At 40.7% G+C, this 17,272-nt stretch overlaps 1 protein-coding gene across 1 annotated transcript in view; it reads right to left on the bottom strand.

Annotated features, from left to right (window-relative positions):
- Positions 1–17,272, bottom strand: part of shtn3 (shootin 3) — a 62,245-nt gene that overhangs the window by 1,367 nt on the left and 43,606 nt on the right. Inside the window, exons 15-17 of the mRNA XM_060926996.1 lie at positions 16,854–16,919; positions 13,397–13,517; positions 2,532–2,775 (exon numbers count right to left, since the gene is read on the bottom strand). Coding sequence (XP_060782979.1) covers positions 2,532–2,775; positions 13,397–13,517; positions 16,854–16,919 — 431 coding nt within the window. The remainder of the gene's footprint in view (positions 1–2,531; positions 2,776–13,396; positions 13,518–16,853; positions 16,920–17,272) is intronic.

Below are 17,272 nucleotides of genomic sequence, written 5' to 3'. Positions count from 1 at the left end.
CTGCGTTTTCTTCTGGCTGATTCGTAGACTGAACAGGTCACATGCACTAGAGAAATCATCCATTAGCCTCTGAAGACCTTCTTGAGAATGAGAGACGATGGCAGCATCATCGGCAAACAACATGTCTCTAATAGTGACTTTTCGCACCTTCGACTTGGCGCACAAACGAGCAATGTTGTAGAGTTGGCCATCTGATCTTGTGTGGAGAAAAAACGCCGTCGTTTGATGTACCAAAAGCATGTTGTTTCAACAGAAGAGCAAAGAAAATGCCAAAGAGGGTTGGTGCTAGTACACATCCTTGTTTCACCCCGCTTCTTACCCCAAACTCTTTGGCACGGAGCCTCCTATAACATTGTATAAGTTTGGAGATACAGAGCAGGGCTTCTGAGCCCATTCCTCTGTATGGTACACAATCTCTTCAGATCATCCAGGGTTCTCGGCCCTCTCTTGTGCTCTCTCCTCTTCAGCTCAGTCCACAGGTTTTCACTAGGGTTCAGGCCAGGGGACTGAGATGGCCAGGGAAGAAGCTTGATTCTGTGCTCAATGGACCATTTTTGTGTTGATTTGGACATACGGTTCAGATCATTGTCCTGCTGGAAGATCCAGTGACGGCCCAGTTTTAGTTTCCTGGCAGAGGCAGCCAGATTTTGATTTAAAATGTCCTGGTGTTTCAGGGAGTCTATGATGCCATGTACCCTAACAAGGTTTCCAGGGCCTTTGGAGGAAAAACAGCCCCAAAACATGACAGAACTTCCACCATATTTTACACTTGGGATCAGGTTCTTTTTATTATAGCCATCCTTCTTTTTACACCAAACCCACCTTGAGTGTTAATTGCCAAAAATCTCCATTTCTGTTTCATCAGACCAGAGAACACGGTTCCAGTCAAAACTGTTGTAACGTTTCGTAAACTTCAGTCGCTCACGTTTGTGGTTAACTGACAGAAAAGTTTTTTTTCCGGACATACATTCCAAATAATCTCTTGGCATGGAGGTGGCATCTGATGGTGGTTTTGAAGACTTGGAAACCCCAAAATTGTACTTTTTCTTGTAATTCACTAACAGTGATGTTTGGGGATTTTTTTGCCTTTCTCACCATCCTCCTCACTGTACATGGGGGCAAAATAAACTTGGATCCTCTTCCAGGCAAGTTTGTAACCGTTTTAGCTGGTGTCCACTTTTATATTATTATCTTTACAGTAGAAATGGACATTTTCAGGTGAGTAGCTATTTTTTTTTTTATAATCGGTCTCTGACTTATGAAGGTCAACAACACACTTCTCCCTCGTTTGGTTTGTGTCTTCTCTTATCTTTCCCATGTTAGATGACTAAGATCTCTGTGTCACCTCATATTTATACCCCAGTTAATCAGGAAGTCATGGATTGCAACAACCACTACAACAATGTTTAATTCATAAAGCGCCTTTCATCAATCCAAGGATGCTTCACAGAGTAATGACACTACAGAAAAGAGAAACCAATCCACCAAAACATAACAGATAGGAGACACAGAAAACAAAACAACAATTTACATGAGCATAAAGATAACAGACTAGCTCAAAGCACTGAAAAAGACAGAACAGTCAGTGATCAGGAGAGGAGATATCAAGAGGAGGGATAACAGAGAGAGAAGAGATCAGATCTGAGATTATTTTTGAACTTGGAAAGAAATGTACAATCCCAAAGACACTGCGGGAGAGAATTGCACAGCTAGGGGGCTGCAACCCTAAATGCCCTGGAATTACAGCTTGAAAGTTCCTACACACTCCAATCAACTCAAACATGTTGAATTTAAATAGGAAACATGCTTCACTTACTTTGTGTTCACTACAATTTCCAGGGATGCCAATAATAGTAGCACCTGTGTTTTTGTTGAAAACAATTATTTCTTGATGAGGGATTTGTTTTCAGTGTGTGATGAAGCTACTTCACTAAAAGGTAGATTTTTTTTACAACCTTTTTTTTTTTTGCTAATCTTTACACGGGGTGCCAATAATCATGGAGGGCAGTGTATATGTAATATGAAAGCTTGAGGTGTGTTTTGTGTATTTCCAATTGTTTTTTTTATATCTTTGCCTTAGTTTCTCTCTCTTTTCCGGTCCATACCTTACATCTCTCTTGTCCCTTCATTCCTCAACTTTCTTTCTGCTATTCTTTTCGATTTTTTTTATTCCTTTTTTCCCCCTTTTACTCTTACTCTGACATACCCATACTGGTCTCTACAAACATACAACAAAGGGCTGCGTTCCAGCCTGGCCTTAAATAACCTGCCTGGCAGATAGACAATCCAGGTTAAATCAGCTTGGAGAATTCTGGGTAACTGACTTGTCCTGCATAGCCGCTGTCACTGTACATCGTTGGTCCCCTCTGCTAGCTGCCAATGGCCTCTTACAATAGTGTATATATTGTATCTTTATACAGTAACTCTCATATATATCTCATCTTTTTTGTCTGAATTACAGAATACAAAAACAGCATCTTGAAGCTAAAACATATTTCTCTACATAGTGATGACTGGAGAAGTAACTTTACCGTGCAGAAGAACCTTTGATGATCAGTTCAGTGGGCTCTTTCTCTGAGAGACGTGTATGCACAGCAAAATTTTGCTTGCTTCCATTTGGTTCAGTGCCCAAATCTGAACTGTTCCTGGGGCTGGAATCACTCCCTGAGAGAGAGCTGCTGCTTGGCCTGTCTGTGTCTTTTCCTGAGTCTGAACTGTGCCGGCCATTCAGACTATCAAATGAAGACACTTTGCTGATCTGGCCTTCCACCTCATCTATAAAGGCATCATCACAGTCCAATCAAATTCTAGGTTTATACACTGGAGATCAAAATTAGAGAGCAACTTATAAAAACTTGAATAATTTTGAAATAATACCATCTTCACTGCTCAACAGTTAAATGACATTTTATTGTGTCCATATCATGGTTCAACAACATTTTTTTCACAAAATGACTAAAGGCATTTCACAAAAAAAAATATTTTTCAGAAAACGCACTGATCAAAATTAGAGAACACACTGATCAAAATTAGAGAACACACTGATCAAAATTAGAGAACAACAATCTGGAACAAAAATCTGAAGGTTACAACAGTCAGCAATTAGTAAGAAGTGTACAGGCCTCTGCTGTGAATGACTTCAGCACATCTGCGGCCACAGGATAGCACTAGTCTCTCACACTGCTCTGGTGTGATTTTGGTCCATTCTTCTTCCAGCCTCCTCCACAGTTCGGTGATTGTAGAGGGTTTCTTGACCATAACTTTGTCACCAAGGATTTTCCAGAGGTTCTCTATTGGGTTGAGATCAGGACTCTGGGCAGGCCATGCCATTAATTCAATGTTTTCACCTTCAAGGAAATTCTTTACCCGTTTTGCTGTGTGACATGGAGCATTGTCCTGCATAAAGACTGCAGGCTGATCGGGCGATGAACGCAAGTAAGGAACCATGTGCTGTTGAAGAAGGTTCTGATACACATTTGCATTCACTCGGCCATGTAGCTGTACAAGAGGCCCAACTCCCGCAGCAGAAAACATGCCCCAAACCATGACACTTCCTCCTCCACCTTTCACTGACTTCTTTACACACTTTGGGTTTAGTCTTTCTCCAATGTGTCGCCGAACATAATGCTTCCCATCAGACCCAAATAAATTAAATTTGCTTTCATCACTGAAGTGAACCCTGGACCAGTTCTCCTCTGTCCACACAACATGCTCCTCAGCAAAGCTCAGTCTAGCTTTTTGATTTTTTTTGCTAATGAGAGGTTTGGTCACTGCAGTGTGGGCCTTCAGTCCAAATGCTCTTAAACGGCGAGCCACTGTATGGCGAGACAGATCCTTACCATGTTCAGCACTGAACTGGCGAGCAATTCCACCTGCAGTATGGAAACGATTACCCATTGACATCCTTCGCAGTGACCTGTCCTCTCTTGCATTTGTCTTCCGTGGACGACCAGCCTTCTTGGGCGACTTGAATGAGTTTGTAGTTTTGTAAAGATTCAATATTCTTGAAATCACAGATTTGGAACGATCAACTTGTCTTGCTATGGCTGATAGGGTCATCCCTTTGGTTTTCATCTGGACAACCTGCTGCCGGAGGCTTTCAGTCACTTTAGAACGACCCACCATCTTGCAAAGTCAATGAAACTGGCAGTTAGAATGCCACTTAAATAGGGGTTGACTGATAATCAAGGAAATTAGCACCATTAAGTGGGAGGCACCTGAAAGTGTTCTCTAATTTTGATCAGTGCATTTTTTGCAAAATGCAGGTTTTTTGTTGAAATGCGTTATCCATTTTGTGAAAAAGTGTTGTTGTAGCATGGTATAGACACAACAAAATGTCCTTAAACTGTTGAGCAGTGAAGATGGTATTATTTCAAAATTATTCAAGTTTTTATAAGTTGTTCTCTAATTTTGATCTCCAGTGTAGGTTCAAGGTTTATCAAAAAAAAAAATTATAAAGGAGGCACATGTAACAGTTAAACTGCTTGAAGTATGTCCTGTTTTGAAATTAATCAGTCTTCAGGGTTCTAACTAGACCAAAACATCAGTGTAGTGGCACCAGTCATAACGGCCAGGGGTTCCTGAAAGCTCATGGGTTCTACATGCTCAGAGATACATTCTAGTGCACTTTCTGGCACTTGCAGACCTCCCTGAAAGTCACTCTTTTTTGGTAATATTAATAGGCATATTAGGTGAGAATTTAAAGGAGAATTGAAGTCAGTCATTCGTAATCTTGCTTTATTTCTTAATTAACGTTATTCAATTACGTTTTTGGTTTTAGTAACCTTATATCATGACTCGTATTGGCAACTAATTGCAATTAAATATTATCCTTATCGGCCTATTCGGTTTTTAGCCATGTTGAATTTAGTTCGTTTGGTCCACGGCAGGCGTCGCTTATCCGCGCAATCTTCACGAGACTTGTGCAAGACTTCAAAACTTGAAGTGTCAGCCAGGTGTCAGTGCCGCCATTTTGAAAACTGTTTTCCAAATGAAATATTGCACAAAAACGAGTTTAAATGACGATTACTGCCTACTTTTTTTCCAAACTTTCCTGATTGAAACAAAACTTCCGGCTTGATTACATCAGCATTTGAAAGAGGGCGCGTGCATCTTTTGACAATGTTGGCAGATTTTGGTCACTTTGATTTCCGCTGTACATTTTACTTCCGTCCTACGATGTCTCGCACAGGTCTCAACGAATCTCGTTTACAGCCATTGCTTTGACATATGGACTGATATATTACATAGCGTATTTCAAACACTCATAACTTGCTATAGCAGTGACAAAATAGCTATCAAAATGCATTACTATATTTAATAAAATGAGATAAATAGAATTTTGATAAAAATTTGCCTTCAGTTCTTTAAATTCAATCTAAACTGCTTGAAACTGCTTTCATTGCATTCACAATTGAATGCTGAACAATATGCTTTTTGCAGAATTAAAATATGTCTCTCCGTTCTTGAGATATTACAAATCAAAGATTGAAGAAACAGCTTAAATTTTTAGAAAGCTGATGTAATATTATGTATTCGGGTAACATGGTCCAAAATGGGCCTCATTAATGAATGAGACCAAAAGTTTTTTCTTAATAACTTCTTTATTTTTCAAGGTTGTTTACATGGAAATTGGCAGGCACATAGATGGTTGTATACTAAATCCAAATTTTGAAAAATTAGTAAAAACCAATTATGCAAAGTAGTATTTAAATAGCATTAATTATGATAATTAGGTTTAAAACAAACATTAAATCGGTTTACTCAAAAAAAAGGTAATAAAAGATTATTTATAATACCCTCTTTGTGCTCTGTAGGCTTTTTCTGTAGGCCGTCTCAAAAGGACGGCCTGCTAGTGTTTATATTAAAGAATATAAATGATTCTTATTTCAATTAATATTCAACAGCTTTCAAGGCTAACCTCGAAAAAACTGTGATCCACAGCCAATAAACAATTCTAATTAACTGAACTGAAATTCACACTCGTGTTTCTGACTTCCGGTTTTTTAAATATCATTCTGACCACTAAGATCTCAATATTTTTCATCAAAACAACTACAGTTATACAACCCCAATTCCAAAAAAGTTGGGACACTGTGTGCAACATAAATAAAAACAGAACGTGAATGTTTGCAAATCATGGAAACCCTATATTTTATTGAAAATAGTACAAAGACAACATATCAAATGTTGAAACTGATGCATTTTATTGTTTTTTTAAAAATATATGCTCATTTTGAATTTGATGTCAGCAACACATTTCCAAAAAGTTGGGACAGGGGCAACAAAAGACTGAAAAAGTTGTGTAATGCTTAAAAAAAAAAAAAAATTGGTTAAAGGTCCCATGGCATGAAATTTTCACTTTCTGAGGTTTTTAACGTTAAAATGAGTTCCTCTGACCTTCTTAAGTCACCCCAGTGGCTAGAAATTTCATAATGTGTAAAACAAACTATGCCCAACATTTGAGAATGGCGCGTCAAAACGGCGCGTTGATAAACTCTTCCCTTTACTACGTCAGCAAGGGAGACGATCCCCACGCCCCCCCCTCTGGATTCCCACCCACTGTATGGATTGCCCGCCCAGTTGTAGTGAGGAGACCATAGAGGACACAACAACATGGCACCACCTAAGCGAGCGAAACATGGAAATTGCGCTGTACATGGATGTGACAACACAGAAAAGAGTCTGTTTTTACTGCCGACGGGAGAATCCTTGAAGACGCAGTGGCTTAATTTTATTTACTTCAATAATACGCCGTCGAGTCTACCTAAGACGGTGTCTGTTTGTCAGAAGCATTTTCCTGAGGAATGTTTCCACAACTTGGGACAGTACAGGGCAGGTTTTGCACATCAACTGGTCACTGAAGCCTGGGTCCGTACCAAGCATCCCTGCCGCATCAGCAACAAACACCGAACAAGTAAGTGTATAACTGGTCGTTTTGCCGTGTTTTAAAATCGGTGCGTTAGCCTAGCAATGGCTACATTAGCTGTGCAGCTAACCGCTTCCTGCAGTTAGCCAGGTAATCTGCGCTACAAAACTAAAGAACATGCAGCATGCTCTGTTAAACTGAGTTTAGTTACATTGCTACATAGGCCCTACTGGCCAGAATGCAATCAAAGTATCTTAGAATGCCATATAACTACATGTACAAAGAAAAGCTGGCTATTCTCCAGTGCAGCCATGAGCATGCCTATTTCGCTAACAGACTAGTCCCTAGTGCAATACAAGGTGCGCTGGGAAGCTGTGCAAAAATAGTTGAGTTTTACAAATGACTTCATGTAGATACATTTTGTATCCACCACGATAGGGATATGATGAAGTATGGTGGCTATTTATATCAGCATGTGAACATTTTGTTAAGCAAACCGGGATATAGCCTAAATCACTACCTTTGTGTAAACACAGACTCCGTTTGATCGCGAACTTTATAACAGGAAACATAACCAACCCAATAATTCCCGTTTCCAGACATAAAATTTCAAAAACTCACCATTCTGATACATCCTGCTGAAGTCGGTGATTTACAGTTTGTTCAACTGCTTGCGCTTCTGCTTCGGGGTCGGACTCCGGGTCAAAAGCGAAAGCTTGGACTGTTGCTTGACCTGCCATTGCTACTGTTCACACACAGCTAGCATGGCCGCAGCTTAGTCAAGCCCCTCCCCCCATGGCCCGCCCCCACCCTCTACCCTTCCCCGCCTCCTGCTTCTCATTAGCAAAACGACGCACTGGGAAAAGCGCTGAAATGGGGCTTTCTCCCAGGAGGCTATATTTACGTGCCAAGGGTTCATTTCGAGAAAGGCTGCGGATATAACATCCGGAAGCCTCCACGAGCCCGTTTAAAGCATCAACAAACCACCATGCCATGGGACCTTTAATTGGCAACAGGTCATTAACATGATTGGGTATAAAAAGAGCATCCCAGAGAAACGGAGTCTCTCAGAAGTAAAGATGGGGAGGGGTTCACCACTCTGTGAAAGACTGCATGGGCAAACAGTGCAATAATTTAAGAATAATGTTCCTCAATGTAAAATTGCAAATAATTTGGGGATCATATCTATGGTACACAATATCATTAAAATATTCAGAGAATCTGGAGAAATCTCTGTATGCAAGAGACAAGGCTGAAAACTGACACTGGATGCCTATGATCTTCAGGCCCTCAGGAGACACTGCATTAAAAGCAGACACATGTCTGTAGTGGAAATCACTGTATGGGCTCAGGAACACTTCAGAAAACCATCATCTGTGAAAACAGCTCATTACTGCATCCACAAATGCAAGTTAAAACCAGATATAAATAATATCCAGAAACACCGCCACCTTTTCTGGGCCCGAGCTCTTTTACAATGGACTGAGGTGAAGTGGAAAATTGTCCCGAGGTCTGACAAATCAAAAGTAGAAATTCTTTTTAGAAATCATGGACACCACGTCTTCCAGGCTAAAGAGGAGAGGGACCATCCAGCTTATCAGTGCACAGTTTAAAAGCCAGTATCTGTGATGGTATGAGGATGCATTAGTGCACATGACATGGGTAGCTTGTACATCTGGAAAGGCATCATTAATGCTGAATGATATATACATGCTTCAGAGCAATATGCTGCCATCCAGACAAAATCATTTTCAGGGAAGGCCTTCCTTCTTTCAGCAAGACAATGCCAAACCGCTTTCTGCACGTATTAAAACTGCATAGCTCTGTAGTAAAAGAGTCCAGGTGCTAAACTGGCCTGTCTGCAGTCCAGACCTGTCTCCCATTTAAAACATTTGGCGCATTATGAAGCGCAAAATATGACAAAGGAGACCCTGAACTGTTGAGCAACTGAAATTGTATATCAGGCAAGCATGGGACAACATTTCAATTTCAAAACTACAGCAATTGGTCTCCTTAGTTCCCAAAAGTTTACAGAGTGTTATTAAAAGTAGAGTTGATGCAACACAGTGGTAAACATGCCCCTGTCCCAACTTTTTTGAAACGTGTTGCTGACATCAAATTCAAAATCAGCATCTCATGTCATTATCTCTAGCCGCTTTATCCTGTTCTACAGGGTCACAGGCAAGCTGGAGCCTATCCCAGCTGACTACAGGCGGGGTACACCCTGGACAAGTCACCAGGTCATCACAGGGCTGACACAGACACCCATTCACATTCACACCTACGGTCAATTTAGAGTCACCAGTTAACCTAACCTGCACGTCTTTGAACTGTGGGGGAAACCGGAGCACCCGGAGGAAACCCACGTGGACACGGGGAGAACATGCAAACTCGGCACAGAAAGGCCCTCGTCAGCCACAGGGCTCGAACCCAGACCTTCTTGCTGTGAGGTGACAGCGCTAACCACTACACCACCGTGCCGCCCCAAAATGAGCATATATTTTTCAAAAAAACAATAAAGTTTCTCAGTTTCAACATTTGATATTTTGTCTTTGTACTATTTTCAATGAAATATAGGGTTTCCATGATATTGCAAATCTTCACATTCTGTTTTTATTTACAGTTTACACAGCATCCCAACGTTTTTGGAATTGGGGTTGTATTTTAAATAGTTACTTACTGACATGAATCAGTTGGATTTAAAAAAAATAAGCAGGTAAAGCTATGAAAACTCACCTCAAAGTCTCCCGTGAATCATAACGTCAAAACTAGCTGACAGAAAATTTTGCTGAATCCTTCATCAGAAACAGTGAGAGCGAGAGAACATCCCTATAAAAGTTATCTGATTGATATTCATGAGTAATCCAGTCAGAAACCGATCAGAAGAGAGAGAGCCTGACGACTTTCCAGTGACTCAGAAAGCACCGGCAGTTTCCCGACGTCACACAAGCAGAGTGCACTCTGTTGTACCAACTTCAACCTGCTGTTACTCCCAAAGTATTGAACAGATCATAAGATACATTTCTTTGGAAAGCAGAAATAATAAACTTTTTAATTATAGTATTTACGATAGAAAATATTCAAGAGTTAAGCAGTGACAGATTTGGAAACTCATAAGCGTCTGCATGCACAATTTTCACAGCATGGCCAGAGAGCGTCTGATACGCCTATTATTGAGACTTTTTTTTGACAAAAGTTGCTGTGATTGTTTTTGATTGAAAACTTACTATAATTAATATTCAACTATATTGGTGACATTTATGGAATAAGAATAAAACAACCAGTTGATGTTCACCAAGTGTCAGCTTTATTTTCAGCTTCAGCCATTCAATTACAATACATGAATATCCAGATCTAACTTGGGGACCGGTACATGGATGGCACTTTACCGCGAACACAGCATAAGGAAGGAGGTAAATCAGACTAGCATGAACAATAACAATCTCCACACGGAACTACTCGGGCAGCTACACACTGGACACTTACGTGGACGGGGAGTGGAGGGTATCCAGTTATTTAGCACAAAAAAGTCTTTTAGCACAAGTTCTAACGTCTCTTAGAACAACTTTATGTTCTTTAGCACAACTCTGCATTATGGTCACAATAATCGAAAAAAACTCTCATCTTGATACAAGAAGGGGGTTATTATGATTGCTTCAGGACTGGAAGCCGGAGTTTCTGCTGCTGTGCATGTTAAGGATCAGTTGTTGATCCCTGAAACACGGATTAAAAATCCGAATCTTTGGTGTCTTTGGATATTTGTAGTTAAGCCATAACAAACCTTGAATTGTGGGCACCTTCATAGACACAGTGGTGCTTGAAAGTTTGTGAACCCTTTAGAATTTTCTATATTTCTGCATAAATATGACCCAAAACATCATCAGATTTTCACACAAGTCCTAAAAGTAGATAAAGAGAACCCAGTTAAACAAATGAGACAAAAATATTATACTTGGTCATTTATTTGTTGAGGAAAATTATCCAATATTACATATCTGTGAGTGTCAAAAGTACGTGAACCTTTGCTTTTAGTATCTGGTGTGACCCCCTTGTGCAGCAATAACTGCAACTAAATGTTTCCGGTAACTGTTGATCAGTCCTGCACACCGGTTTGGAGGAATTTTAGCCCATTCCTCCATACAGAACAGCTTCAACTCTGGGATGTTGGTGGGTTTCCTCACATCAACTGCTCGCTTCAGGTCCTTCCGCAACATTTCGATTGGATTAAGGTCAGGACTTTGACTTGGCCATTCCAAAACATTAACTTTATTCTTCTTTAACCATTCTTTGGTAGAACGACTTGTGTGCTTAGGGTCGTTGTCTTGCTGCATGACCCACCTTCTCTTGAGATTCAGTTTCATGGACAGACGTCCTGACATTTTCCTTTAGAATTCGCTGGTATAATTCAGAATTCATTGTTCCATCAATGATGGCAAGTCGTCCTGGCCCAGATGCAGCAAAACAGGCCCAAACCGTGATACTACCACCACCATGTTTCACAGATGGGATAAGGTTCTTATGCTGGAATGCAGAGTTTTCCTTTCTCCAAACATAACGCTTCTCATTTCAACCAAAAAGTTCTATTTTGGTCTCATCCGTCCACAAAACATTTTTCCAATAGCCTTCTGGCTTGTCCACGTGATCTTTAGATGAGCAGCAATGTTCTTCAAAATCTGCAGATGAGCAGCAATGTTCTTTTTGGAGAGCAGTGGCTTTCTCCTTGCAACCCTGCCATGCACACCATTGTTGTTCAGTGTTCTCCTGATGGTGGACTCATGAACATTAACATTAGCCAATGTAAGAGAGGCCTTCAGTTGCTTAGAAGTTACCCTGGGGTCCTTTGTGACCTCACTGACTATTACACATCTTGCTCTTGAAGTGATCTTTGTTGGTCGACTACTCCTGGGGAGGGTAACAATGGTCTTGTATTTCCTCCATTTGTACACAATCTGTCTGACTGTGGATTGGTGGAGTCCAAACTCTTTAGAGATGGTTTTGTAACCTTTTCCAGCCTGATGAGCATCAACAATGATTTTTCTGAGCTCCTCAGAAATCTCCTTTGTTTGTTCCATGATACACTTCCCCAAACATGTGTTGTGAAGATAAGGCTTTGATAGATCCCTGTTCTTTAAATAAAACAGAGTGCCCACTCACACCTGATTGTCATCCCATTGATTGAAAACACCTGACTCTAATTTCACCTTCAAATTAACTGATCATCCTAGAGGTTCACATACTTTTGCCACTCACAGATATTTAATATTGGATCATTTTCCTCAATAAATAAATGACCAAGTATAATATTTTTGTCTCCTTTGTTTAACTGGGTTCTCTTTATCTACTTTTAGGACTTGTGTGAAAATCTGATGTTGTTTTAGGTCATATTTATGCAGAAATATTGAAAATTCTAAAGGGTTCACAAACTTTCAAGCACCACTGTAACTTCAGTCACTTCTGATCATATCACAAATTCATCTGACTGCCAATAATTACGCGTTTGCCCTGCTTGACAACATGTGTTTTGCCGACTAAGAGCGGAATCGATTCCTAAAAACTTCCTCAAATTATTAAAAGTCCATTTGCTATCAAATATTACTGTTTTCATATGTATTTGACTAATAAAGCTACAAAGCCTTTAACCGAAAAAGACCAATTTCAATGAGAAAAATGAGAAGCATGTCTCCTTAGTAACCAACAGTTGCGAAATGTAAACAAACAAAAGAAACTTCCACTCAAGTATCCTAGAACGAATGGCAGTTATAATACAACATACAGGTTACATCAAACTTGGCGGTGTCAAGATGGCGGAGTGGGGAAATACAATCACTCATTTTCGATCGAAATCTCGGCAACTTTCATAAAAAAAAAAAAATATCCATCAAATATCTTTAAACATGATCAGTAAGTATTCATAATAAAGTTTAAGTGTTCTTGGATCTTGTGCGAAAGAACTTAGAGTTGTGCTAAGAGACTTTAGAACTTGTGCTAAAAGACCGTAAACCGAGTGGAGTATGTCTGAATGGAGAACATTCACATAGCGGTGCGCCGTCGCCGCTGCGTGGGGATAACAAGAGAAAATTAAACAAAAGACCATATTTCCAAGATTGACAAGTCTTTTTATTAGTGTAGCGGCAACTTTCACAGGCGTGTCGGCAATATTGTGGGCGTAGCGGTAAGGAAACATTCAGCCCAATATGCTGAAAAGGCCTAGTTAGAACCCTGAGTCATGTTATTCAATGGCATCAATTAAAAAAAAGAACATCATTAACTTGCAGTTGATTTCCAACAGCCCTGATCTCCTATTCTAACTGCACTAAAATCAATCTATCTATCTATCTATCTATCTATCTATCTATCTATCTATCTATCTATCTATCTATAAATTAGCTCCTCATAGGAATAACATTACTAAAAAAAAAACCAATCCACATCAATATGACAAACATGCATGGATTATATACAATATTAACTTAACATGAGCTAACACATTAAACATACCCTAACATTGGTTGTTAACATCAGACTAACCTGCAGAAGCTGGTTCACAGGCCTGCTTGCGTCTCCTCCTGAGAATCACTTCCAGTTCACTGTCCTTCTTAACAGGCAATGTCTCCTGGAAGCCACGACTGGGACTCTTTTTTACTGCATCCTGTGAAATCAAATGAAAAACCATGGATCTCACATACTAAAATACACATCATGCATGTACCGTCATGTGGAAAAAAATAAGTACATCCCATGGAAAGTGTAGACTTTTCGCAACATATTTAAACAAACGAACATTTCACTCTGATACAATGCCTACAGATAAAAGGTAATATATTCCAACAAACGACACATAAAATTGACATTTTGTAGACATTTATAATTTAAATTTAAAAAAAAAAAGTCAAAAAAGTAAGAACACTGGAAAAAGTAAGTCCACACTTACATTTATCACACTTTCAAGTCCATAAAATGAGAATCAGGTGTTCAAGATAAGCCACTGATTCGAAACTCCTGCAGGTGGAGGTGCATGTGGAACCCGTCTTATTTAAACCTGACATCTCGGGTATGATGTTCTCTTTGCGACTGAAGTGTGTGGTGCCTTCATGCCAAGCTCTAAAGAGCTCTCTAAGGACCTCAGAAAAAGTTGTGGATGTCTATGAATCTGGCAACGGATTTAAAAATATCTCTAAATTATTAGAAATAAATCATTCTACTGTAAGGAAACTCATCTACAAGTGGTGTAGATTTCAAACAACTGCCAATTTGTCCAGGACTGGCAGCAAATTCAGCCCAAGACCAGACCGTCTGATGCTAAAAGAAGTCTCCAAGAACCCTACAATTTCATCACTGAATTTGCAGGTAACTCTTGCAACTGTTGGTGTGAAAGTGCATACATCTACAAATCAGAAAGAGACGGGACAAATTTGACCTGCATCGGAGGCATGACAGGAAAAAGTCTTTGCTGTTCAAAAGGAACATTAAAGCAAGACTTCAGTTTGCCAGTGAACATATAGGTAAAGACCAGGCCTTTTGGAATAGCATGCTCTGGACAGACGAATCAAAGGTTGAGTTGTTTGGCCACAGTAAGAATACATGTGATACAGAACAAAGATGGCTTTTTAGGAGAACCACCTCATACCAACTGTGAAGCATGGTGGTGGAAATGTTATGGATTGGGGTTGCTTCGCTGCCTCAGGGACTGGGAAGCTTGCATTCATTGATTCAACGATGAATTCTGAATCATATCAAAGAGTGCTTGAATATAACGTGAGGTCACTGTTCAAGAGTTGAAGTTGAACTGGAGATTGAGCTTTCAACAAAATACTGATGCTAAACACATTCGCAAATCCACCAATGAATGGCTCAAAAAGAAGAAATGGAGGGTTATGCAATGGCCTCGTCAAAGCCCAGATTTAACCCCATTGAAGTGTGTGTGTGGTGGGGGGGGGGATTTTGAAAAGGGCAGTACATGCAAGAACACCCTCAAACATCTTGCAACTGAAGGAATTTTGCATGGAAGCGTGTTAATTTCAGCAAGCCGCTGTCAGAGACTGGTGGACAATTACGCTAAACACCTACAAGAAGGTATTTCTGTTAAAGGGGGCAAGACTTAGCCTAGTAAACTAGACCCACCTGCCTAGCGGGCAAAAATATTTTTGCCTAGCAAGTGGGTCTAGCCTCGCACCATATAAACAAAAACACCCCGGGCATCAAATCGTGCCCGCCAATCACAACGCAAGGTTTTTGTTTGGATTCTTTGGGCGGGCTTTTGCAGGAGTGACGACAAAGCTGCGCGGCGCTGGAGAAAGCGCAACAGGGAAGATGGCTACGGGCTAGTGAACAGCGCGCATTTGACTCCGCTTTGGAATCAGTTTTAGAAGAATTAGACTTGGAGTTTTCGTTGAAACATGAGCAGGAAGAGGCTCTCCGCTCATTCCTTTTCAAGAAGGACGTTTTCGCTGTTTTGCCGACCGGCTATGGCAAAAGTCTGATCTACCAGCTGGCTCCGCTCATAGCCAAAAGGATGGGGCTAGTTTGTGCAGTACGAAGAATTAATAAACAGCTTTGAAACATTATTTTTTGATTGTTTCTTATTTTCCCGTTATTTTAAATTTAAGGGAAATTATTTCACCAAACACCACTAAATAAAAACTCTCAAACAGTTTAAGCAAACCCTTGAAAAACACTTGGAAAAAAATGTGTATGTGGTACAGACTCCAAACTTGTGGTCATTATCTCCAAACTTCTTAATATCTAGAACCTGTTTATTAATTAATACGCATTTTGAAAAATTATTTATTTCAAGGCCTCCCCCACTGCTTTCTGTCGCTCTGACTACGTCACAGTCACTGTTGCGCTGATTGGCCTATACGCACAGAGACAGTTTGAAAGACAGCGGTTTGTTCCTCCTACCCACTTCGGAAATGTCTACGGATCGAGGCCAGACTAGATATTCACATTTAGTCTGGCTTGCCAGGCTAGGCAAGACTAGCTTCTGAAGCCAAGGGTGTACTTATTTTCTCCACAGAAGAATATTACAGTGATTGAAAGAGCTCATCCATCCATCATCTGTAGCCGCTTATCCTGTTCTACAGGGTCGCAGGCAAGCTGGAGCCTATCCCAGCTGACTACGGGTGAAAGGCGGGGTACACCCTGGACAAGTCGCCAGGTCATCACAGGGCTGGCACATAGACACAGACAACCATTCACACTCACATTCACACCTACGCTCAATTTAGAGCCACCAATTAGCCTAACCTGCATGTCTTTGGACTGTGGGGGAAACCGGAGCACCCGGAGGAAACCCACACAGACACGGGGAGAACATGCAAACTCCGCACAGAAAGGCCCTCGTCGGCTACTGGGCTCGAACTCAGGACCTTCTTGCTGTGAGGCGACAGTGCTTGAAAGAGCTCATTTTCCTTGTTATTTTATTCAGTTAAAATCACCTTTATCTGTATGCACTGTATCAAAAACGTGAAATATTTGCTTGTTTAAATATGTTGAGAAAAGTCTAGGGGCAGCACGGTGGTGTAGTGGTTAGCACTGTCATCTCACAGTAAGAAGGTCCGGGTTTGAGCTCCGTGGCCGGCGAGGGCCTTTCTGTGCGGAGTTTGCATGTTCTCCCCGTGTCCGCGTGGGTTTCCTCCGGGTGCTCCGGTTTCCCCACAGTCCAAAGACATGCAGGTTAGGTTAACTGGTGACTCTAAATTGACCGTAGGTGTGAATGTGAGTGTGAATGGTTGTCTGTGTCTATGTGTCAGCCCTGTGATGACCTGGCAACTTGTCCAGGGTGTACCCCGCCTTTCGCCCGTAGTCAGCTGGGATAGGCTCCAGCTCGCCTGCGACCCTGTAGAACAGGATAAAGCGGCTAGAGATAATGAGATAAGTCTACAATTTCATGGAATGTTACTTATTTTTTCACATGACTGTACATGGTCATATAGAATTAACTTTATTTTGTCATACACAGTATATATGAAGAAAAGTAAAGTACCAGGATGCCTTTTAGCTCCTCCATAGCACTCTCCTGGTGCTGCTTCTCGTCACTAGCTGGACTTTGCTGTTGGAAAGAAAGCACATACAGTACTGTGTGGCACAATTTTAGGACATGATACAATGATTTGGTGGCACAGATCACTGTTAAGCTGTAAAACCACAAATATTTCCTACAACTTTTATATTGTATATTTGAATGATATATAAGAAAAGGCACAGGCAGTATCTGGCACTGAACAGATGGTAGATATTAAAATCCTGACCATTGGTCCAACCTATTGATTTTAACCCCTATAGCCCTCGTGAGAAAGAGTGTCATCATGATGGCTCAGTCAATCAATACCTTAAACACAGTCAATTTGCTCTCTCCATATAAGATGTTCACCTAAAACACAAGCTTAATAACTAGACTTCTCC

Source organism: Neoarius graeffei, chromosome 8 (genome assembly GCF_027579695.1).
Source record: "Neoarius graeffei isolate fNeoGra1 chromosome 8, fNeoGra1.pri, whole genome shotgun sequence".
NCBI lineage: Eukaryota > Metazoa > Chordata > Actinopteri > Siluriformes > Ariidae > Neoarius > Neoarius graeffei.
This window is presented reverse-complemented; position numbering and strand designations above follow the sequence as displayed.